We start from the raw sequence: 25,585 nt of genomic DNA on the forward strand, positions 1-25,585 counted from the left end.
GTCCAATTTCAGCCCAACAATGCAGGACTTTGATCAGTCTCTACGGCTGATTTAGGATGTCACTACTAACTGTCTATCACTCCCACACAGCCCCTCCAGGAGCAGCTGAGTTCAGCGTGCTGGGATTGGGACATGCCAGAAAATTGGGGATAGGCGATGATGGAACCGGTGGCAAATCAAAGACGTACGTCAAGCCAGATCTGCCCTGGCATCACTTTTAGACACAGGACTTTGCTCACATGATTGTACTCAAGTTGTATCTCTTATTATCAGTGGAGAAGTCCAGTGACATTCTGTGTTTTTCTTCTTGCTGGCAAATGTCATTAAGGGACCAAAATCAACAGTGAATTGATCCTACTTACTGTCTGCAACGTATTCCTTCTTACCTCAGAGCTCCATTGTCTTCCACAAACTATTAACAATGTACCATGACTGTACTGGGTGACCTTCATTACAATAAACGCCAGCACCTGACTCAATTCCACAAACACTATTCTGAAGCTGTAAATACTCATTAGATCACCAAATCTGTAGCTAGAAATAGTTTTCAACAAAGGCATCGTATGCATAAATTTCAGTAACATTTGCTATAAACTACCGTGTCCAGCCGTTTGAGGAAATGATGAAGCTTATTTTTCCTACAAACAAATGTATTGGTGACTTGTTTTGGAAAAACATACTTTCTCAGTAGCAAGAAATATGCTTAAGGCAGGGTAGGGAAATTAAAAAAGTACTGAGTCAGTAAATAGAGTCGTTTTGGCAATGGTTTTGGCATGTTTTCAGTGTGTCAGGAAATATAAACCATCCCCATTTTATTGATGAATCACTCGCATTGCTGACATAAAAGCAGAAGAAACTTTTCAGATGCAAAAATAATCCATTTGCTCCATGTGCCAAAGGTCACACAGTGGGAATAATGGGGAAAAATGGGAATGTTTTGGTGGAAGGACAATCACCAGCTCAATGAAACGGCAGACCACAACACTTTAGAGACTTCAGTAAAGTGTCGGACAAACAGGAATGACCAGCAGTAGGTGTTTTGGATGATCACGGAAGGATTACATGACCAAGCACACGATCAAGAGTGATTAGAGGGACATGTATACACAACACAGCTAACACTCCTCTTCTCTAGGTCTAAATAAGATACTGGCAGCTTTATCTTTCAAATATCTTTTAGCTCTAAATACCGTTTTATGCGCTTTCCTCGGCATGAAAAATCGTACAGTTTGAGTAGCACTGCGTGTGAGCTAAGCATGAGTCTTTTTAATGTTGCACAGTTCAATCAAAAGACAATCCTCCTGCCTCTCACTGTCACATATTAGCTTTGTTGCTTTTGGCTCCCTGTGGCCATTATGTGAATGGGACCTGTGCCGGTTCTGTCACACTTTGATCATTCCTGTTATTAACCACTCGCCAGATACATCTGTCAGACCCGTTTCATAATTTCATATCATTTAGTACCTGCTCCAAATGACAATAGGGGTTGGACATTATACCACAAACACCTTTGCAATCTAATGCAATCTGGGGCTGTAGCTCTGCAATGAACGCCTCGACAATATCGCACCGCTTTTTAGGACTGTCAGAGAGCTCCAATAAATTCTAAGTCCACAGTTTAAATGCCAGCCCTCTCCTATTCATCATCCTTTTGTCCTTACACAATGCACATAAAACTATGCTGCACTGTCTTTTTTTTTTTTTTTTTGGCTCCAGGTCTAACTGACACAAACAGAGATAGGAGGATGTCAAAGGGAACAGAGATCTGAATGTTTCTGTCAGTACAAATATAGCTTCACTGCCTTGGTGAGTTGCTTGGGAATTCTTGGCCCAGCTGTAGACAAAAACAGACATTTTCCATTATAGCCTATCTGGTCGCTTCATCTATTCCAAAAATGTATCGTGACACAACAATCAGCTGATCAAGTGATAATTTGAAAATGTTAAACTCTACTGCACTGACAATCTTTCATTCACACTTCTCACTGGTGTTAAGAAGAGATAAATTACAAACTTTTCCCTCCGTAGACAAGAAAATGGTGCGAAGGTTTGGTTACGCAACACTTCATAATTATAAGTAATACTGTTAAATATGGTATCATAATAATTGTTATGATAAATGGTTTAGGATGGAAGCTAACTTACAGCTGTGGATCTGTCGTGCTGTATCATACTCCAGCACCTCAACAGACATTTCTCTTGGCCTTTATGGTGTCATCCTCCATATACAAATGTTCCCCATTTAATGTTTTTATATAACGTAAAGATCTGAATGCTAGCTGCTCTGAATTGAGTGAAGCCATTTCTGCATCAAGAAAATACTTGTATCCACTCAGAAAGCCTCCACTTACAAATTAGACATGGATTTCTTTTTAAAAAACCTCAGTCTAAATCCAACAGGGGTTTCTTTACTCTCCTTGACTGTATGTCTCTTCCAAAGAGGAAATCTCAATAAATACAGTGGGAATGTGAACAAAAAATTAGACACTACACACCAGATACAAACACCACTGGGTCTGCAGGATTAAGAAATACTCCACAGCGAGAGCCAAGGTATGTAGTTAATCATTTAAGCTGGTATGCACAAGGTTTTTTAATTAATTCAGATGGAGAAGGGACTGCGGTGTCTGAGGACGGTAAGGCAGAGAAACTGGTATATTTTGTAGCTGTAGAACATCTCTATACTCTGTTGAGGAATGCTGAACAGCTTGCTGGGTCGCACTTGTCCTGGCTGACAATGGCAATAAAGTCTGCTAAAACAGCACATTGGCGACAGTGCTTTTCACACCAAGTTTGTATAATCACACATTGAAATCAACAGCATTAGCCCATCAGTTTCACACTTCACTAGCTAGCCAATCTTCCCTGCTTTGCAGTACTTGATTCAAATAAACAGCAGGTTTTTTTTCAAAGCCTTCCGCAACAACTCCACCATCTTTTGGTGCGGTTCAAACATCATTTCAATTTCATTGTCAGCGAGACGGAAGTTCCAGATTCCATATTTCGACTAATTTCAATATCACAATGTACCGCAAAGGAACGACAGAATTTATTCATTCAACTGCTGTCATGCAGAATCCCAAAACGGCATTGTTGGAGACTGGCCTGTACTTGACACTCATTCATTTATTCATTCCCTCTAGCTGAGTTCAGTTCAATTCACTTTCAGTATTATCTGTCCCAGGAAGGCAAATTGTTAGCATACAAATAGACATGGGCATTCAATGCAAGACAATAGGCATAGAAAAACAAGAGACTGAGCCCATGTGGTCATAGGAGCAACAGGGCCCTGCAGGCTATAACTGTATAACTGTAGAAGCAAGTGAATACACATATTACAGAAATACTACACATCCAGTGCACAGCAGGTAAGTGAAGGAAAATTAGTCAGCCGCTTTACCTAGAACGGACATGGTATTAAAGGGATACGGAGTCGAACAAAGTTTATTTGGCGCCTCAGACTCCCCTCAATCACTCCCTGCAACCAAACACCGAGCTCAGCACAGAGGAGATTGAGGAGTGACAATGATAAACTCCTCCACAGGGGAATCGGAGCCTACAGGTAGATTCTGAGGTGGAGGCAGGGCTTATGAAAAGCTGGACAAGCAGCAGAGGGGTGAAGTGGTGTTTGCACTGCTGGCTGAGCTCTAACTGCTGTATCACCGACAATGGACCTCTGACCATCGGGGGAATAAAAATATCTATGAACTCAGATTTAAATCCACCTTATATGCTGCAGCAAACCTTAGAGACGTCAGTTGCACAGCTGTAACTCTATCTCTACATATTAAAACTCAAGAGGTCACTTGGAGCAGAGGGAAATTACTTGCGAAATATTAGGTAGAGTTTATACGCGGCAGATCACCGTGAGTTATGAATATTGAGGTTGCCAGTGAGTGCAGGTGTGCAGAGCAACTGCAGAGTAAATAAGAAACTGTGCCGTCTAATAATGATTAGAAACACAGTAAAGTACGCTGTGATATAAACCCAATGAGTTTCTCTAGTGCTTAACTTAATATTAGGCGTGCAGAGGAAATTTGAATGTGACTAACTATTCTCTGTGCAACAATAGCCACGTTGAGTTTCCCTTTAAGCCATTATTACAGGAAAATAATTGTATGAATGGTTCGTGTGAAAGCCAGCACTCATGTTTACAATCCTAAAGCCATTATACAATAATATCCTCTACTTGAGACCCAATTTGCAGGAAGCCATTTGGCAACGCCGCAAAAACAACATCAGCAACCCAGGGGGAAATCTGCTAGAAACACCAATTGATTCCACAGCAGTCCAACACTAAAACACGCAGTATTTCACCAGTATGCAAAGTAGCCGCATTAGAGAATCCTAAGCATGTGCAAGACAACAATAAAGACACCAGCAACAGCAATTACAGGGAACTAATTCCCAACTAACACCAATGCAAGTATTGCATATAATAAATGGCAGCAACACGAGCAGAGAAATTGGCAGACAGCACAAACCGGTGTGTTGCCAGCAAACATTAGAGCTGTGAAAGAGCAATAAAGAAGAGACAGCCTTAAAATAGATCGAGTCCATGTTTGAGTCTGTCATTTGTTTGTAGAAGTTACAAGTGTGTTTGAAGCAGAGATATACTGACTAATCCCCGTAGCTAGTTCGTCAATCACATTTTTGCTATTAAATATTAAATACTGAAACAAACATTATTATATGAGTTTTTGAGGGTGGTTGCACACATTTAGCAAGATTGTGCACTTCATGTGAAAGCTGTGTTGCTCAATTTGTATTCATCTACAGCTGCTTTCATCTGAAACAAACATAATGTGCAAACACATATAACTTTATGTCTTTGGTGACAGCAAAGGTTTGTCTTTATGAAGCTTTTCTTTAACCAAATTATTGCGACCAAAAACTGTTTGCAGTGTACAGTGTAATCAGGCCTGACATTCAGGATGATTATATGCAGTACAGCAGTATTGTTTCTGATGTTTCGGCTGTGTGTGTGTTTTCCTTGTTAAAACTGTAATTGACAAGATTTATGGCTGGGTTTTAGCATAAAGAAATTCTCATTTGCAGTCATCCTATGGGCCATAAACTTTAAAACATGAATGGAATCAGGTCATTTTGATGCATTAGTAACATTTCACTCACAAGTGGAAAGCTGTTTAATATGAGCTGAGATGGACGCTTAAAGCTCATACAACCTATAAACATGTCTGGACTGTCTGTCATTTGGGGAATGCCACTTTGTTCAGTGTGAAAACAACAAAATAATACACGTCATTTAAGAAATATTCCTACAAAATAAATAAATGATTCTATAAAATAAATTCTTCAACAACTAAATAAGACAAATGCAATAACAGAGGTGATAATTAAACAAGTGTGTCGTTTTTTTGGTTTTTATTAAAGACATCCTTCAACTGTCTACTTTTATTAATGTGGGGGAACTTTTATTTCCTAATGCCACATTTGTTTTAAGATTTATTTCACAGCAATATGTCTGCATTTAATTCTGAATAAACCGGCATTCCATAATAATCTAAAAGCACAGAGCAGTAAAGTGATGAGGATAATTGCACTTTTTGGCACCTGTTGCCATCTTTACTTGGATTAGTTCGTTTAACTTTTGTTTTATTTTTCCTGCAGCTGATGTTGAGCGCTTTAAAGTCGCTGGATACACATTTTTCAGTAAATACTAGGCGTAGCATTGCGAGTCAAACGTAATAGTTCAACGACAGAGGCACAAACGTGAGCTTGGCAGAACCACAATGTCCACAGAGGTGTTAGCATAAGCAGCTAACTCTTACCTCAGCCAGGTGAGGCGGTGTTCAGCAGGTATCTCCGCAGAGTGAAGATTTAACCCCTCTGGGGAAAGTTGTTTTGGCCTTCAAGAGTAAATACTGATACAGCCACAGTGTCACCGCAGATATGCTGATGGAACCACTTATTGAGGCCAAACAAATGCAGTCGAGAAAGCTTATTTGGAGGTGAGCTTATTTCTAAACGCAGCTGTGTCTCATTAGCGGCAGGTAGCAGCTGAGACGGATCAAACCAGGGTGGCTCCATATTACTCTGGATTTTTTTATTTTATTTCTATTTTTATTTATTTTATTTTTACCTGTAATTTGACAGAAATGTTCATTTTCACAATATTTTTTCAGTCTGTCCGATTTATTCCAAAATATCAATGAAACTGATCAAATTAAAAAAATAAAAATAGAAAATGGCCTGTGCCAGAAAGCCAGTACATCTGTGCGTCTCCTGCTTTGACCATAGACTGTATGAAACATGTAAACAGTCTATGTCTGTAACATGCCAAAATATCAGCAAGATTCTAAAAACAAATAAAAAGGAAATGTTCTTTTTTTTTTTTTTGACATATTGTAGCAGAAGTTGTTTGACATTGTCACTCAGATCTAACACACTCGTCTGTCACAGTTTTGGTTATAAGCTGCTTGACACTTGCTGAGGATTGTTGCGGCTGTTAATGGTTTGCATATTCCATCTTAAATCAACTTGGGCCTTTTGCCTTTTCCATCCATCCATCCATCCATCCATCCATCCATCCATCCATCCATTCATCCATCCATCCATCTATCCATCCATCCATCCATCCATCCATCCATCCTTCCATTATCTATTCACTGTTTAATCCTCACTAGGGTCGTGGGGTGCTGGAGTCTATCCCAGCTGACTTAGGGTGAAGGCAGGGGACACCCTGGACAGGTCACCAGTCTATCACAGGGCCACACTTAGAGACAGACAACCAAGCACACTCACATTCACACCTACGGACAATTTAGAATCACCATAATTAACCTCACCATGTTTTTGGACTGTGTGGGAGGAAGCTGGAGAACCCAGAGAGAACCCACGCTGCATGGAGAGAACATGCAAACTCCATGCAGAAAGATCCCAGGTGTCCTAACTGGGATCTTCTAGCTGCGAGGTGACTGTGCCAACCACTGAGTCACCTTGCAGCCCTCGTCTGTCTTCTGATTTACTTAGACATTTAATCATAATCTATGGTTAATTAAAATGGTATCTGTGAACTTTCAGCTTGATGTATCAAGCACTTGCCCGTCAACCCACTTTCATCACATTTTTTGTATTTTGACAGTATCTCAGGGGCGATTAAAGACAAAAGCTTGGAAATTCCACTGTTGTCTCTCATCATCACACTAATTTAGGAACATTAAATCACTACAATAAATGGCAGATAGAAAGACTGGAAACATACTTGTTATATGTCAAAAACAAACAAATATATTTCGTCTGTCAAAAAGTGAGAATGCAGCTGAGTTGCACAGGGATGTAATGTTTGGATTTTAGATGATGATCTGCCATGTTGCTTGTTGAACTGTATTATACAAAATGCTGTTTGCACAATGTACACTTGACTTTTTGTCCATTTGTTTAAACAAAATGCAGCCAAGTTGATGTCTTCTTTGACATTATGTCAGTTAGTTTGGAGCCGACTCCGAGTAAACATTCAGTAAATGCAAAATAGGTTCACCCGCTCCTCCTTCACATCAGCTTTCATTTAGCCGCCTGGTCGCCTCCGTTGCTGCATCTCGGGATCCAGATCTCTTTGATGAATCTTGCGAATAGGATGCACTCTGGCTAATTTGAGTCATGTGTCTGAGCTTGAGGGAGCAGTCATCCAGCTCTCACTGGTTAAACATCACAAACGAACAGAGCAACACACATCAGAGGCCTGAGAAACAAGCTGCTCCTGAGAATAATCTGATAATTTTTGTCTCCACGGGGCAAAGCAGAGCTTTCACCTCTGATCAGGTGAATGCTCTTTCACGAGTTGCTGCTGCAGCATTGAGGTTTTCCTAAAAAAAAAAAAAAGAAGATCAAATGTAGTTCAGAGCCAGTTGGTCTCCACTTAACTGGTTTCTCTTACATTTCTTTTTTAAAGGCAAAAACCTGGAAAAAAAATAAAAAATAGATCAACTTTGCTTTGACTGCTACACTGCTGAACAAAAGCAATATTAGAGGTAGTTATAATAGATAGACCACTCTGATCTTTTGTTGCAGTTTAACTCAGTCTCTTCTGAATGTCTAGATCAGTTTTAAATAAACATTCTCATGAACAAGAAGCAAGATCACTTTGATTTGTCTATACTGGGAAAAGCAAAGCTGTTGCTACTAATAACATTAATGATCGCTCTGTTCTTCAAGTGTCTCAGTATGCAAAGACGGTGAGAGTGATCCTGAGGTGGCTAAATTGAATTCAGTTATCAATAATTTAATTAGTGTACCTGTGTTTCTCTTCTGAGAAACCACCCTTTCAGTTATTTTGTCCAGGGTCTTCATTCGCAAATAACAAATGGTGTGTTGTCTTGTTTAATAGCATTCGAGAATTAAATGCATTTTATCTCAAATCTCTAGACACGTTTGACTGATAAATGAGGACATAATTAAACATAATTGACTCACTGTAATTGCACAATGGTGTATACTTGTGTGTCTAGTCTTTTGGCAAGTGAAGTTAAAGTCTGTCACTACCGTTGTGTCTAGTAAATGTTGCTGGTTCAGAAAAGCAGTCCAGCGGGTGAATCCAGGAACATTAAGTAGAGGCGGAAGTCGGGGCAGGAATGGACCCCTAAAAGAAAAAACCTTTCAGCCTTTGTGTTTCTATTGTTGTATAGTATCCTAATAGCGCTAAAACAAATAGTGAGTGCGTCTTAAATAGAACAAGGGAGGTTTGTTATGTGAGCCTATATGGTTAATTTTATGTTGGTGCAACGAGAGGACAAAAAAATTGTTTTTTGTCCTTTCTGAGTTTGATCAATCAAAACACATGCATGCAGGGTTTCAGGACCACTCAGAAAACTTGCAATAGGTAGTTTATTCTCCCCTGAAAACAGCCCTAAAATGGTTCTACAGTCGCGGTTCCTGCGGTTGGAACATGCACAAAGAGTTGGGCCACTGTAAAACATTTGAACTTTCTTCATTTGACATGCACGCAGCTAATAATTACTGGTGATGCAAAATGTCAGGCGTCAAAGATGTTAGATGTGCCTTGGTCATCACACCTGAAGAAAAAATAATAATATGATCTTGTTTTTATATTCAGATTGACATAAAAATTATGCAGTTTATACAATGGAAATTACATCAGTAAATTTCATCTGCAATTTTCTAGATCACAACCTCCATAGGAAGCTGTTTATTAAAAAGCATAAATTGTAGAGATGGGAGGCCCTATATCACAGCAATGTCCTTTATAGATAAGCAACAGCCTGTAACCAAATACCCCCATGCAGACAATAAAGACGGAATTGATTGTAAACCGTGAAAGCACTCATATAAATGTTTAATTGTTGGCAGGGAATCAGTCCTGTTACACTGCTGTTTTGGCTCAGCTGTAAGGTCTGGCTGAAAAGGAGGAAAAATCGCTGAGAAGTTGACGTCCAGAATGGACCCGTTTTGGGGTATTTAGAATGTGATTGTCTGGTGGAACCACACAAAAGCGAAGAAATCATGCCTATCCATTCGCAATGGTCAAAGAAAAGAGTCTGTGTGTGTCCGTGTGCACATGTGTCTGTACGGGATGGGATGTGATGTGAACCCCTGCTGCTGGATAACCCCACTGTGTGAGATCTGACAGCTCCCACTGCTGTCTCTATGACAGGATGAAAGAGTGTCTATGTGTGTGTGACTCAGATAGTGAAAAGAAGGAGGAAGTGGCCAGAAAGAAAGAGAGAAACCAAAGAAAAAAAAATAAACACATTCATACAAGTAAATGTGTCTTTGAAAGCTTATCTGGTTGAGCATGAAAAACTAAGACATCCCTTTTGAAACTCACAACAAGCAACCACAGGCCAGTCGGTATCTGCTTGGCTGACCATTTTAAAGTGGAAGCGAATCTAAGATTTCAAACTCATCAAACGCTTTTTAATGTAATTATGCCCTCAGCGCCGTCTTCAGACAAGGATTAGCGGCGTAGGAACTATCTGACTTTTTTCTCGAGGGGGTAAAGACGGCTCACTTTCAGCTAACGTTCTAAATTTTTAAAGTGAGTAAAATAAATACACATTGAGCCCGCACTTCGAGTTAGCCGGTGTACATTTCTGTCCCACCTTTACGTCAAACAAATACAACATATTGACAAATGCACCGATAAAGAGAAGATGTTGCAGCAGTTTGCTTTGTTGTTTGAGTCGGAGCTGTCCGAGCACATAAACCCTGCCCGCGAACACACAATTTAACCGTGACACTTGTGAGGTGGTTCTTTGGTGTGTTTGCAGCGTTTCCAAGCCATTTTCCCACCACTCCATCACACGGCAGGTAAAGCGCACATGAAGCATACTTATCAACGCTGAATGGAATTGCACGTCAGTTCTTAAGTGAAGTTAAGGTCTTAGGCACTTATGAGGATTTCTAAGAGCGTCTCCATTACTGCAGGCTTCAGGAACATGAAGGCGATTTTAAAGTTCCTCTGAAGTTTTTGATTAAACCCCTAAAAACTCATCTCTGTGTATCAAAGGTACATATTTTCAAGGTTGTTTTTTTTTGTGAGAATAATTCCTTCCTGCCTTAAAATGGCTCCTATATAACTCTATAGCCTTGCTTTCTGTGGAAAATGTCTAGATCTATGAAGTCCTGCCTCTCTCTCTCTCTCTCCGTGTACTTAATCCGTTTTTAAAATGATCATCGCTACACTGCAGTTTAAGGGTGAAAATGCTCAGTGATAAAGCTGACTATTTCACTAGTGATGTGCTTCTACATACAAAAAACACCACATGGACATGTTAACAAGGCAAAATATAAATACAGTCAAATCAGAAGTTTGCATACACTGTATAAAAAGACACACAACCTTTGTTTTTTTCACTATCTGACATTAAATGTGACTAAACTCTTCCTGTTTAAGGTCAGTTTAGGTCCAGCAAACTATTGTGGGAAGCTTGTGGAAGGAAACCCAAAACATTTGACCCAAGTCATATAGTTTAAAGGCAATGCTACCAAATACTAAGGAAATGTATGTAAACTTCTGACTTTGAAGAAAGTAATAAAAAAATCTCTAAAACATCGTCTCTCTCATTATTCTGGCATTTAGGAAATAGAAATAATTTTAGTAACAATAACTGACCTAAAACTGGAAAAGTTTTGTCTAACTGAATGTCAGATAGTGAGAAACAAAAGGTTATGTGTTCTTTTATACAGCGTAAACTTCTGTTTTTAACTGTAAACAGTGCTTAACAAACCCTGTGTGAGGTTTATGCAACAGCTGTCCTAAATTGACAGCATTGACATTTACCAAAAATATTTTTTTGTTTCTATAATGGTTAATACACCAGTATGTCAAAGCTATTTAACCAAAATGATATTTTTAATGCTAAAATGTCATTATTATTGTCATCCATGACGTTAAGTTTACTGTTTTACAAGAAAACTGGGGAAAAAAAAAAGTAAAACACATAATTGTTTCTTGATTAAGATGCCAAATTATAGTTATTTACTTGCATTCCTGAACAGAAAAATTACTTTTAGTGGTTGATTGGTATGCTTGATTAGTTCCTGATTTCTCAGAGAAGCCCAGTGAGCCGCTCGAATGTGGGTATAAAAAGTGAATTCAGTTTGAAATTCCTCATTCATGTTCAAAATGGTAAAACGTCGAGAGCTGAGAGCTGAGTGTGCATTAAAGCACTTCAAGATGATGGATGGTCTATATATATGTGTATATAGACAGTGCTTAACAAATTAGACCTGTGGAAATGCTAAACACTGTATATGCATTTTAAACTAACGGGTTCTTTGAAACCTTCATATGTAACTTATAAAGAAAAGTTACATTTTTTATTTTTAAATGACTGCACAATACATTTGTTTTGGATGCAAGTTCCCATGACAAAATAAAGGTCTATCATGAAGGACATTTTGAAGCATCACATGCAGCATGGATGGGTAAACTAATTAAGTTAACTCCTTATGTTTGCATTTATTCATTTGGCAGATGCCTCTGTCCAAACTCATAAACAAGTGAAGCACACACCACCAAGCCTCAGTCAATCAGGGACTGAACTGAACTCTCAGCTCCAGGTTCCATCTGACACCTGCAGGCTGCAGGAACATGGATGTATTTGTGAATGTATAGTACAGTGTCTTCTAGTTTGGCATGTTGGTTTGTCTGTCTATCATATTGTTCCATTGTGTAGTTTTGCACACTCTTTCTAAGATACTCCAGGCTCAGCTTTGACAGTAACACACCTCAGACACCAGCCTTCTAGCTATCATAACTAACCACCAAGTTTCATCTGCACAAATCCTTAAAGTTCGTCTGTGTATTTTTTTCCAAATCAGTGGGCACATTGGCTGTAAGTGATATGACTTAGTAATGTCAGTAATAAAGCTATAAAGTTTGCTAATGTCCAACATAAGCTGCGTTTTTGTACCTGATGCAAGCAGCAGCACTCCTGAGTGGAGGGACACACAGAGGATGTGTTTTATTGTTACTACTTCTGTTACATTGTCTTGCCTTAAGTGACACTCATCTTTTTGGGATAATGGACAATAAATGTGAAAACTCCCACAAGCGGAAAGACTGGTGAACGGGTAATTGAAGCTCATTCAGGTTGGAGCTGCATGCAGGGACAGTTCTAGAAAGTCTTATTTTACATCTGACTTCTTATATGTGCTGCAATTTGAAGCTAAACCGTAATGCGGAAATATCCCCATTATATTCCAGCAAATGCATGAAGATTTCCTAAAATAAAGAGTTTCTTACAAACCCTCTCCAGAATAATTTTTTGGCAGAGCCTATGTATTCTCAGCGTGACAGCGAGCTGCAGGAAGAACAGTGATGTGGGCTGAAAACGGCTACATCCGACTCTCCTGAGACAGCTGTAATTGCAGCCTGCTACCTGCCTGGCACACATCTAGATGCTGAATATTGAGATAGCACCTACAAAGTGTCACGATTGCTCATGTAACATAGCGCTGTTTTGCAATGAGGTACACTGTGCAACACAGAACTCTATTGTAAGTGATGGCTTGTGTTTTGGATGAACTGCTGCAGTTTCAGCTGCAGAGCAAACCCTGCAGAATTAGTGGGAAGTAATGTTGAAAGCAAAGGGTTTATGATCATGAAAAACAAATTTAAGGGGCTAGTGGGAGACAGAATAAGCTTAGCCCTTGTTTTTGTTTGAACCCTTCTTTCCAAGGAGCTCAATATGAAAAGTATATTTTCACATTACATCACCAGAAGACGAGAGAAGTTCGTATATCCTCGTTTTTGGATACGGGCCAAGAAAATGGACAATTGCTCATTCTTAATGTGGAAAGCCGTGTCATATCTTCTTTAGTAAAAAGCTGTTTACTTTGAAGTTGGCTCGGCTCGTACACTGCAACATCTTAGTGATGCATGACTGTTCTCCTTTGCAGCCTGTGGATGACTCATGCTTCCGAGTGAATACGAGGATATACAGCTGAGGGCGATGTTTGTGTCTCGAAACACATCAAATGAAAAAAAAATCAGACAGACATTTTTCTCTCCTCTGTGTTACACTAAATGCCCCTCGCTTGAACACTCAGATGTGTTTTACATTTCGTATCTTTGCAGGCAGGAATTTATTTTTAAAATCCTGCTCGACATCACATTCACTTTTCAACCACTAAATCCTACGCTAAATCCTGCTGATTTAAATAAGACGGTTAGCAGCTCCAGCTGAATGATTACATTTCAAGGAGGTGGAGCGGATCATCCACTAATCACTAATTTGTCAGTCTGATCTCCGGTGCCAACCTGAAGTGCCCTTGGGCAACACGCTGAACCCCAAATCTGGTGGGATTGGCATGTGAATGGGTGCATGAGGCAAAACTGTAAAGCCCTTTAGACAGAAGTACGATATGAAAGGAGTCAGTCACTTTGCAAATTAAATAAGTGATGATTTACTATTACGCTCATATAACTCTCAGGCAGCTGGTAACTTAAAATCTCGCCAGAGGAGATGAGGTGAATGTAGATAGAGCCCTGCAAGTCTACTTTATTAGTAACTTGTTGCATTTCTGGAGGAAATGCATTTTGCACCCACTTCATCAGGTACAACTTAGTATAACAAGTGTTATAACCAACCCATTCTCCACACATGGAGGTAATGCTTTTTTGTTTTGAATTTAATCAGTTGAATTCACACTGAAAGGTGCTTCTAATATTTCTGCCACCACTATTTTAAATCAGAGAGGCTAGAATTTAAAATTAATCAAATTACAGCTACCGCAATGATCATAAAGTTGAATCAATGTTTGATTAAAACAGTTTAAACCAAACCTGAACATTATAATCATGATGAAGCCACCATGGGTTGTATTAACTGCATTAGTTTGAACTCTGTGCATAATGTCGAAGCAAACGGGGGTAAATCTCATGTATTTTGGCTAAAGTTGCATATAACAGAACATTGCATTCTCTTGAAACCAACTGATAAATGAGTGAAAGACACACAAAAAAAAACTTTTAACAACTTTTACTTTAGGAAAAATCGGAACAGTCGCGGTGTCGACAAAACTTCCAAATTCGGTGGGAGATGAGGATAATCCGAAAAAAATACTTACACAAAAACTAATCAAAATCACCCATTTTCCTCGCTCCATTTTCCATGTCATGTTTGGTCAGGACAATAATCATCTGCTTTAACTCCAGCAGCCTTTCTAATCCACTCTGTCACACTGCTACACTGGAGCCAAGCTAGATAACTTTTAAAATGTTCACTGAGAAATATCTTCTCTCTAATCCTCCCCATAGGCACTGTGCATCAGTAATATTTTTGTTAAAAAAAAAAAAAGAGCATGCAGTAGCTCAAATTGACTCAGGCACAGCCATGCTCACACTGAAATCAGGGGTTTAAAAAGTGAACTCCAGTAAAAAGCCAAAATATTCCTCAAGTGACTTCTCTATTAAATGTGACTTTGCATCTGTAGAAAATACAGCTAAGAGCCTCCATGGTTATGCAACAAGTCAACCCAGAAATACCGTTTGAACCAAAGGGGTAAAACGTTCAGCAGCAGCAGGTCAGCATGCTGGAGAGGACAGCAGCTCCAGCAGTCATTGCACCGGGCCTCCACCCGCTCCCCACGCCGACTCTCAGTCCTTGTACTCGGTGTACTTCTTGGCCGAGCCGTGCACCTTGCTGGCGGGGTACTTGAGTCTGTTTAGCGCCATTTTCCGGAGCACCGCCTGAGGAAGGTCGACGCGGCACTTCTCGGCGAGCTCCACCAGGTAGATCAACACGTCGCTCAGCTCGTGGGCCAGCTGCTCCCGCTCGGACTCGGTCCAGTCCGGCAGGCCGTCGGCCACCTCCCCCCGCCACTGGAAGAGCTCCGCCACCTCGCCCACCTCCCCGACCATGGCCAGGAGCAGGTTGCGGGGCTGGTGAAACTGGTTCCAGTCCCGCTCGTCCGTGAACTCGGCCTGCATCCGTCGGATATCCTCGACGGTGGGTTCGGAGCTGAAGGTGAACCTCTGCGGCCGGACTGCGGCTCCATTCTGGGACGAAGCGTCGGTTGCTGCCCCGTTCACAGCAGAGTGTGACTTAGCAAGAACTTCGCTCCTGCCATTTGAGGAAACTGCCGACATGTCGTCTTTTACTCCGCAGGCTTCTTCTCCGTTTGTTGCCATCATGTTTGTGTTTAGCGGTTCCGTGTAAAAACAAGTTTTAAGGCTTGTAAACAACCGGCTCGTCCAGCACCATGTGTAGAAGTCCCGCCAGTCGTCCAAACGGAAACGACGTACCTTAAGGCGGAAACAGGAAGCGTATTAGGACTGGGATTTGTAGTTCTAGACTGTGAGCTAGCCCCGTATTCTGTCATATTATATGTCATTTTAAAAAACTACAACTCCCGGGTTCACTAAAACCTTAAGGACAACATGGCTGCCTCCTGTGTTGCAGCAAGTGAGCTGCTACAAAATATGAAACTAATATCAGGATTTTATCCAAAGGCTTCATGTGTAATCAGGAGAATAAGCACAACAAACGCACGATGCGACGGTCAAGCCCAGCCGAGAGCGAAAAGGTAAGAGTGGCTGCGAAAATGTCATTTTTTGTGTTTGCTTTGTTGACCTGACTTGCTAACCTGTGTGTACTGTAGTGTGTGTGTGTGTGTGTGTTTGTGTGTTGCTGAGCTCATCTGTCACCGCATTAAGCGAAGTTAAAGTAGGAAAACTGATTTAACTTTGCTTTCACTACCACTAGAGGAACTACAGAGGTGTCGACAAATGACTGTAAATGCACCAGTACTAGCAATGACATCACAGCACTATTCAATATTAGCAGTCTGACTGAACAATTAATTGAAATATTACCCAAAATTAGGCTATTCTCCAGACATAAACGTGTTTATTTGGTACTGAGCACAGCAAAAATGACACCACCGATTTAAAAACGAAAAGAAATCAAAGAACTACCATCCAACTGAAATCATGGTTCATGTATAATTACAGGATCTACCAATATGCCTTTAATAAAAACAAACAACAAACAAAACATTGTTTAGCCCTGTATAAAACTAATACAATCAATTCAAGTCATGAGCTGTATACTTTGTATTTACTTCCACTTAGTAACAAACTGTTTATATGACAAAAGTAGCACATTTGGGTTATTTATCTTGTGTGACTACAAAGTTTTTGCAGTCTCATTACTCTGTTGACATCACCTGAATGCAGCACTGCCACCCCTGAAATCTTGTTGCCTCCCTGCCGCAGTCACCCCAGTTTTGATCGGTCAAATTCATTCACTTAAACTTCAATGTCCAAGCCTCAGTGAATGCAATTACGGAGGGAAAATTAATGACTGCAACAGCTTTGCATATAGGAGCAGCCAGTTGGCTGTGCAGCCGTCCATAAATGTCACGGAGTGTAAAAGACACAGTTTATGACTTTAGTTGAAGGAGGCACACACACCGACCTCAAACTGTTTACTGCTTCCAGCTGTTGTAGGATATTTTCCTCTGAGTTTATGAAATACCTGCCGCATCAGATAGCAGCAGGATCCATATGAGCACCAAAGCAAGAGAGTTGCTCACATTTACTGCCGTAATTTCATTAATTAATTAAAAATATTCATTGTTAATTTGTGGAGAAAAGATCAGTCAGAATGTAACAGTGATTAACACTTCCTGCAGGTGAGCTGTCACACAGTTCTCACCACTGAATCGTGAGCGGCATCACAGTTGCATATTATTTTACTATTAAAGTTTGATCATGAAGTCTAAATCTTTTTCTGTCATATTAAGTTTTGTTTTGTTTTGTAGCAATTTTGCTGTGTCACAGCAGGATAGCTGTTTACTAAATTTCTGAAAGAAAAGTGTGAGTAAACGAAACTAACAAAAGTTAGAAAAGAGCTAAAGAACTGTTGCTGTTGCTATGTTAACTGCAATTGCACACTGATGTACAATATCAAAAGTTTGCTATGTTACTGTAAATTGGCCTTGTTTTTATTTTTTATTTTTCCAGTGATAACTGCATCAATGCTAAAAAGTCCCCATTAGCTCAAAAAACATTTTTTCTACATACATCACCGTTATAAAATAGATGACTGTAAAACTGAATAATTTACTCTTTCTGTGATAATCTGTAAAAGTTCCCCCAGTTCTTTTAACCGAGGCAGTGCTAAATGCTACACCTGACACACCCATTCCACCAAGATCATTACATTTTAAGGTGAAGATACCTTAAAGGTTACATTTAGGCAGAGGTTAGAGAACCGTAATGTGATTATAAGGAGGTGTGTCCAACTCGTGACCTCTGGGACTGTAAAGCCAACATGGGAGTGCCAAAAACTGCAGTTCTTGGAATGTACACTTGAGGCCTTGAGCCTCGCTTCAAAAGTGAGTCAATCTCCAGAAACCCCCCCCATGTTAAAATGCATTACGTTACAGCAGAGAAATGGTTTGATCTTAACCAGTTTCCCGTTTCATGCCTGGTGTATGGGCAGTGAATTTATGTTTAGGTTGTGTCAGGATTTAAAGTTATGTATGATTCGGGGCGTGGCTGCTTTGACTGACAGGTGGATGCCGTCACAGGACAGTCCATGGTCCACCTCAGCTCCACTTCAGCTCTTTGCTGATTTTGGGATTGGTCAGAGGTTCAGGGGAGTCAGTCACTGCCAAGATGGTGACAGCTGCAGCCACCACACCGAGCTAAGAAACCACTGTTTAGGAAAGCTGTGAGTGATATCACAGAGTGTTCGTCCATGTTTACAGACAGTCAGTGGGTGTGTTATGTCGTGAAAATGGTTTGTTGTGTTTTCTGTCAGACTGCGGTTTACTCTCCTCACACAAGCGACACCAAAAAACCTGGAAGCTAGACTTGTTTGGTTCATGCACCATTCAAGAAATGTTCATTCTAGTCAGTGGGCGTTGTCTTTCAGTCTGGTATCCAGTTTTTCTTCATACATCAAGCTTGTGTACTTTCATAAAGTTGGGGAACCTGGAACTGACCCACTTTTTTTTTATGAAAAAAAAAAAAAAATCCAAGCAAAAAGGAAATTGGTGCAGCGGAGGTTACAGCTGAATGAGCTTTAGTCCCTAATACTGATTGAGTTTCAAAATACTAAAAAAACTGGACTCACACTCCCCATAATGCAACTCAGTGTCATCTCTTTTCAAGATATCTGTCTCCACTTTTAAAAACTTAATTTTTAGTCTGTAAGCCCAGTTTCTGGCTTGGAGTGCCAATAGCCTTATATAATCCCCAAAAACCCAGTTTTCAGCATGAGCTAGTAAAGCACAATATAATCTGATTCAATAAGGGCTTTAAAGGTGGATGCTGCCTTAGAAGGAGTTCCAGTGTCCAACTGTAGTTTTAATACTGTGCCTAAATTCTGCATACTTTTGCTTAATCACATTATCACACAGCAAACAAGAAGTAATATTATTCCAGCGTTGGAGTTCAGTGTACACACAGAGAGAGAGGGAGGAACAGCTAATTAGACGCAGGCCCCTAAGCACGTTAATCAGGCCACGCTGGAAATGACATTGATTGACAGATGTTTGACGACATCACATGACTTTTTTCAGGTTCTGTTTAAAAATATCTTTTTATAGAATGAATACTTCTGGAGTCGTCTCACCAAATTTGCATTTCATTCAGTTTTATTTTCTGCAGCTGTGAATAGTACCTCTACTTCCTTTGTACACTGCGATGCATTCAAGTCTTTTTTGTATGCATACTTACTTTTTTTCCACTGTGTTTATTTTTGTCACTTTCCAGTGTGAACACACTACAAACCTATAACCTGCTTAGAATTAGAGTGTTGTGTACACAGACTTTTTTTAATGGATTGTTGTAAGGCAGACAAAAAAAAAGTATTTTTCTTTGTCAGGGTACACAGTTACTTTTTCTGGCTGATTTCGCTATCCTCAGGCGCCTGTATGGTAGAATTTTCTTTCATGTGCTTGTCTCTCTGCCATGTGCCTCAGTGCTCCACAGCAGCTGGTTGGAGTGGTGGGTTTGGAAATCCATGCCCAGATTAACTCCAGCACCAAGCTGTTTTCTGGCTCTTCGGTTCGCTTCTCAGCTCCTCCAAACTCTCTGGTGTCGCTCTTTGATGCGTCCTTACCTGGAACATTACCCGTGAGTAATGTTTAACTTAATTAAAAAACATACCCTGTTGTTTTCTTTTTTATTCCCTGCTTGTCAAACCACCATGTCCCCGTCTCTACGTGTCCCCAGGTCCTGAACAAGCGCTGTGTCGAAGCAGCAGTGATGACAGGACTGGCTCTCAACTGCACCATAAATAGGAAGTCACTTTTTGACAGGAAACACTACTTTTACGCAGACCTCCCGGTGAGTTTTCTTCTCCCTGTTCTCAATTGTCACTTTCTGTCCAGCATCTAGTGTTCAGACGTTACAGTAAGAGAGTGAAAGCCCAGGAGTTAGGGGTTACTCTGTCTGACAAACTGCAGTAGAGAGTCCTGCGCTTCATGCTCCATCCTTGTTTTTAAGTTTTATATGAGCTGTCCTGATCTGCCTCAGCTTCTCCATCGCAGTGCTCCCAGTAAACTCTCCCAGCCATGAGCTGCAATTTAACTTTAAGCAAGTCTTGCTGAAGCAGCAAAAATGCTATTTGCCGCACGTACAGAGAAATAACACCGAAAATGACCGGTGCTTTTTACTTACCAGCTCATTTCCTTCAGCGCACTTCCAATTTTATATTATCTACAGGTCATTTCCTTCTCTATGCCTTTGCTGATAATTTGGAGGTTGCTTTCTTTTATTCACATAATTTCAACTGTTGTAAAAACCCTAGATGGAGTTGTCGAACTGAACAGTGCTGCTTGTAGACAAAACTTTGATTATTAACTCTCCGTGCTTATAATATACTGTGGAGATTAAATAGTGAATTAAACTGAACATTTTTGTAAGCAGAGATCACGACAAGACGCTGATCTCCAGTAGTTACCAGTAATGGACTTCATTTAGAGCACAGTCATTTTCTGAAAGTAGGAGTTGGTGTTTTCTAATGGTGGCTATCTCAGGCAGTAAACTCTTTTAAAGCAACATAATTAACTCTTTTTGGCCTCTTGGGAACAAAAAACCCTCTAAAGCAACACTATACACAGCATTATCCATATATACTGTATATATACTTTGTTTTCCAAGGGGGAGATGGTCTTTTCTGGGATATGCACAGCCACAGCACCCATGAAGCTGACGGGTTAAAGGTCAACAGAGCCACATGCAGTTGATATGTCAGCATGCGGCAAACAGTGGCCTGCTCACGCATCCATTAGGCACAGAGCAATATTGGCATTCATTTGGAGTCGTGTTTCGGTCTAAGTCTGATATTCTCTCTTCTTTTAGCTCTATTTGTGTTTCTTACCATCTGCTCAGGAAAATAACTGACTGCAGTTCTCTGTCACTCAGCTTCTAGCCGACTGGGGAACCCGGGAGGGTTGAAGTCGTGAGCTAAAATAGACTCATCAGAAACAGATGTGTCACAACGAAGCTCCAAATTTCAGCCAAACTAGTTGTCTTTGAAAAATTGCATTGAGGGTAGGAGTGTCTGGTGACTTACCACTGTGCAGAGGGGCAATTAAATCATCATCCTTGTAACCAGGCTGTTGTGTTGTTACCGGTGTTGTTGTGTTTCCACGAGCTGCTCACGCTTCCACCCTGTTAGCAATTAGTCAATACAAGTGATGGTTTTCACCGTGACTAATGAGGTGTAAATGATTATTTAGATGAGTGAACTGATCATTTCAAGCAATAATGATAATGGAAAATTAAGTGAGAACCCATCTTCCATTTTCACAGCAGTTCTTCTGTACTTATTTGTTACTGTGCCCTAAACTGTACATTTGTAGTAAACTGAGGACATGGCCTTCCTGCAGGCTCTGTTAGGTATAAATAAAGTATGAGCTCTTAAAAATCTGTCCTTACAGCCACCAGGTGTGGAATAAACCACCGGTGCAGTTTAAACTGCAGCATCTGAGGATTCAACAATGGGGTTAAAGTGATCACGTGACTTTGAAAACCCACATTTAAACCTGTCATAAACTTTACACTTCATCTAACCAAATGACAGAGCAACAGCCCAACAATGTTCACCTGCTGGTCACCAACTTCAGCGCTGGGTAATTAGCATGTGATGAGTTTACAGAGCTTTTCCACAGAAAACAGCTGCCTGCTGGGGTTGGAAATGATGAGAGTGGAGAGAGAAAACAACAGACTTAGAGATGTTAAAACCAAAATGGGGAGTTCAAAATGCGAAAAATGCCCCGTAGAGTGATGGGAGCTGTTCATATTTCTCAGTGGCTTCATCACTCCGAGGGACATTTTTCACATCACGCATGGAGTTTGGACTGTTGATGAAATAAAATTAAAAATTGATACAGCTTTAAAGTGGAGTTTTTTGATTAAAAAAACAAAACAACTATGTCTGAAGAACCTACAGAGAACTTTCAGCTCTTCTTGGCTTTTTAGAACGTCGTAGTGAATTTCATCTGTTGTGTAACTGTTTGGCCTGTGCCTTTTTACTGTTTTGGTTTCAGACAACCTGCTCTCATGGATATGTTTTTGAGCGCAGCAGGCAGCTGTTTTCAGCACAAAAAAAAAAAAGTATCTGAAAACCCACTCTAAAGTCCCTGTTTAGTAGAAAAGAGCAGATAGGCAGAGTTAGGTGCTGAATGTAGTGGAACATTAAGCAGCTGAAGAGCCAGATATTTCCCTCTAGAGCTGCTAGAGATCCAAAACAAATGTGAATAATGGACAGAAACACAAATCCAAATAAATGATAGAACTGTTTCATAAGTATTAGATCGATATTTGGGGAGTAAACTTCCAACTAAAAAGGTGGTAATGTTCTAAAAAATAACACGTTGCAGCTTAAAACTCACTCATGGTGGTTTGCAAATTTCATGCTGTTGAAAATCAAAGAAGTATAACAGATGTTTGCCTCTATGAATTATGTATCACTCTATGGTCGTGACATTGGACCACAGTTAGTATTTAAATATCCAACAACATGCTGGATGAGCTGAATGGTAGTGGTAGAGATATTCTTTTAAAAAAAAATAAAATAAAAAAAAAAAACCCTCTTTAGCACTGATATTTCCATTAAACAGTCTTGCCCAAGTGATGTTCATTTTGCTCTCTGTAATGGAGTGCTCGCATGGCAAGGTTTCACAACCCTTCAGAGCCCTGGGGTAATTTTACTGCCATTACGAGTGACATTTTAAGGCTCAGATGGAAAAGACAAAATGTCATGGGAGCTCTACAGTGACTTGCCCTACGGAGACCTCCCCTAATAAATCCAGAATTCTCGGAAGAAAGGTCTTAGAGAATTTTATATTCGGAATTTCCAAAGTCTGTCTTGGCCTGTTAAGATATTATGCTAACAGAGCTTTGGGCAAGGTAATGAAGAGGGTAATTATGGAGCAAAGAACTGAGGAGATGGAGTTTCTTTTTCTTTGGTAATATTTGAATAAACCTGCTCAGAGACGTGGCTTAAGATGAGAGCACCTCACGAAGAGAAAAGAGCTTTATTTTTGATGCAACATTTTTATTCCTGTATTGCACTGAAATAAATGAGCTCTTCTTGATCTTTTTCTGATTGGTTGTGTCTGTCTGCAAGGTGGAGCAGTGGTTAGCACTGTTGCCTCGCAGCAAGAAGGTCGCTGGTTCACGTCCCGGTGAGGACACCCGGGATCTTTCTGCTTGTCCTCTAACTTCACCCTAAGTCAGCTGAGATTGGCTCCAGCCCCCCGTGACTCGAGTGAGGATTAAGCGGTGTATAGATAATGGATGGATGGATGGTTGTGTCTACTTTTGAAGCTACTTTGACTCTCTTGTCGTAATGTGACTGGTGAAGCCAATAATGTAATAACAGCTGATCATGTAATACATTTGCACAACTTTTTACGTTATTGACTTGTTATTACATTTGCTAAGATTATATGTATAGATTTTTTTTTTTTTTTAACCAGGCCAATAACATAATAAATTTTTACGTTATCGGCCAAAAGATATGATGTTATCGGTTCAAGACTTTGATTACGTTATCGGCCGTTATGACATTATTGGCTTCTACAAGGCGTGATGGAGCACAGTCATTTCCTGCAGATCTTGATGGATGGAGTTTGTCTCGTGTAATTTTCAGGGAATCACAAAGTTGCAGCAGTGCATATTTTAATTACAACAGTAAAGGAAACATTATCTCCCCAGAAAGTCCACGAATCTTGAAACTCCGGCAGAAATCCCCTCCAGAAGCGTGGAGATTATTCTCGGGTACCTCTCGCTTTCCTCTCGTGTTTACCGAAGTTTGCATCATCTCCTTTGGATTCCGTCTCAACAGTTGACACACACAGCAGGAAAGATAAACCTCGATTACAGTTATTATTTCTCCTATAAGTTTCCCCAAACAGCTCATGCCAGTCACTTGAGCCCCAATCTCTATTTGCGTTTTGAATTCCCTGTGTGCACTGAGCACAATACCTGCTGTTGCCTGGTTTATAATTTCCATTTGTCTCATCAGCTGCCGGTGGAGGGTGATCCGTCTCAGTGTTGCGTGAAACAGCTTGATAAACTCAAGTCAGAGTGGATTTAATTATGCAGATGATGGGATATTTTTCACATTGGACCTCAAGTTTGAATGTAATCTGTGCTCGTAAAACCAAACCAGAAGCGGGACCGAGGGAAAAATTATCCCGCCCTTGAAAAATACATTTGTAAATTGCGTTGTACATTATTGATATGTTCCACTATAAATCCCTGATTGCATTTTGTAAAACACCACAGTGCTCATTAAATGATTAATGCCGCTGTCCAACCAGCATTCCTTCTTCGAGTTGAAATGGCAGGCAAGGCACATATATAAAGTTTTTAACAGCCCTTTAATAACATGCCTCAGCAGCTCCACACTAATCTAAATAATTACACTTTCCTTGAGATATTAAGTTTCCAAGTAAACAGACGTGGCCCGGCTATTGAAGCTCTGACATGTGTTTAATGAGAGAAATGAAACGTCTTTGTGACCTCGTGGGGTAGCTGAGAGAAAACATCAGCGCGCAGGCGAGAGGGACGAGACGACCGACACGAGGCTCGTTTGTTTGGTGGCTTAGGAATGAGTCAGGAAAAATGACTCAGCAGCCCACGGCACAGCAGTGGAGCATGTGTGTGTGCCTTCGATCCTGTGGCATGTAAGCAGGCATGCGTCCGTAACTTTGGACGTTAAAAGGAAGTGCGGGGAGCTGCTCATTAAGGCTGGGTCTGCTGTCAGAGTGTAATTGGGAAAGCTTAATGTGGCTACCAGGATCTTATTACCAGCAAACCTGCCTCATCCTTCATTACGTAGCCAGAAGTAGTTGATTTATTATGCAGGGAATGCAAATAGTCCTCACTCATACAGATGCTCTGTAACGTGCAGCGTGGCGTGCTTCAGCCGGCAGAGACAACACTCTCAACAGCACAGACGAGACTCGCCCAAAGATTAAGCGAGAAACAGGGGATTTTTGATAAGCTGCAACAGTATTCAGAAAATCCAGCAGATTTAAAGATTGCATCTACCAAGAAGAGCAGAAATTGAAAAAGAAAATCCCCAGGAGTCTCGTTTTTTTTTTTTTTTTGCTTTAAGAGGAAGAGGTGTGGAGGTGATTGATTGTGTCGATCAGGCACATTGTACAGAGAGCTGGCGACTAACAGCCCCCCCCCCAATCTCTTCTCCCACATCCTCACCTGCTTTAGCATAAGCATGATTAATGTTTAGTTCTCGTGTGCGGTTGCCATAGTAACCAGGGAAATTAATACTTGGGGCAGCAGGTCCTTTTAGGAATATAGGAGCACATGAAATATTTATTCGTGTGCTTTTGTGAGTAGAAACCTTGAGTGAAATGGCGGCACTTCTTCTGCATGATAACGACAGTCCAGCCAATCACACGGCGCTGCGTTTAATTGATGCCGCCTGCCTCGTCTCTACATAGAGCCACGACGCTGAACACATCCTCAAGAAAGCATCCCAGAAGCTGTTGACTTGCACAAATCGATGCATCATTTCTTGTTTTGTTTAAAACACGACTGGACGATAGAATGAATTTACTGATTTACTGACAAATGTGAGTCTTTCACTGACCTGAATGTCCTCGTATC

At 40.5% G+C, this 25,585-nt stretch overlaps 2 protein-coding genes across 2 annotated transcripts in view; one reads left to right on the top strand and one right to left on the bottom strand.

The window, feature by feature from the left end:
• Window positions 1–2,661: 2,661 nt before the first annotated feature.
• gatb (glutamyl-tRNA(Gln) amidotransferase, subunit B) overlaps window positions 2,662–25,585 on the top strand; it is a 36,865-nt gene continuing 13,941 nt past the window's right edge. The window contains exons 1-4 of the mRNA XM_008286784.1: window positions 2,662–2,668; window positions 15,860–16,011; window positions 19,420–19,573; window positions 19,673–19,786. Coding sequence (XP_008285006.1) covers window positions 15,866–16,011; window positions 19,420–19,573; window positions 19,673–19,786 — 414 coding nt within the window. The 5' untranslated portion in view covers window positions 2,662–2,668; window positions 15,860–15,865. The remainder of the gene's footprint in view (window positions 2,669–15,859; window positions 16,012–19,419; window positions 19,574–19,672; window positions 19,787–25,585) is intronic.
• dctpp1 (dCTP pyrophosphatase 1) lies at window positions 14,451–15,717 on the bottom strand. Its single transcript, XM_008286783.1, has one exon. It carries the CDS (start codon window positions 15,617–15,619, stop codon window positions 15,083–15,085), a length of 537 nt encoding a protein of 178 aa, XP_008285005.1. The 5' UTR covers window positions 15,620–15,717; the 3' UTR covers window positions 14,451–15,082.

This window comes from Stegastes partitus, unplaced genomic scaffold, assembly GCF_000690725.1.
Source record: "Stegastes partitus isolate 25-593 unplaced genomic scaffold, Stegastes_partitus-1.0.2 Scaffold470, whole genome shotgun sequence".
Lineage (NCBI taxonomy): Eukaryota > Metazoa > Chordata > Actinopteri > Pomacentridae > Stegastes > Stegastes partitus.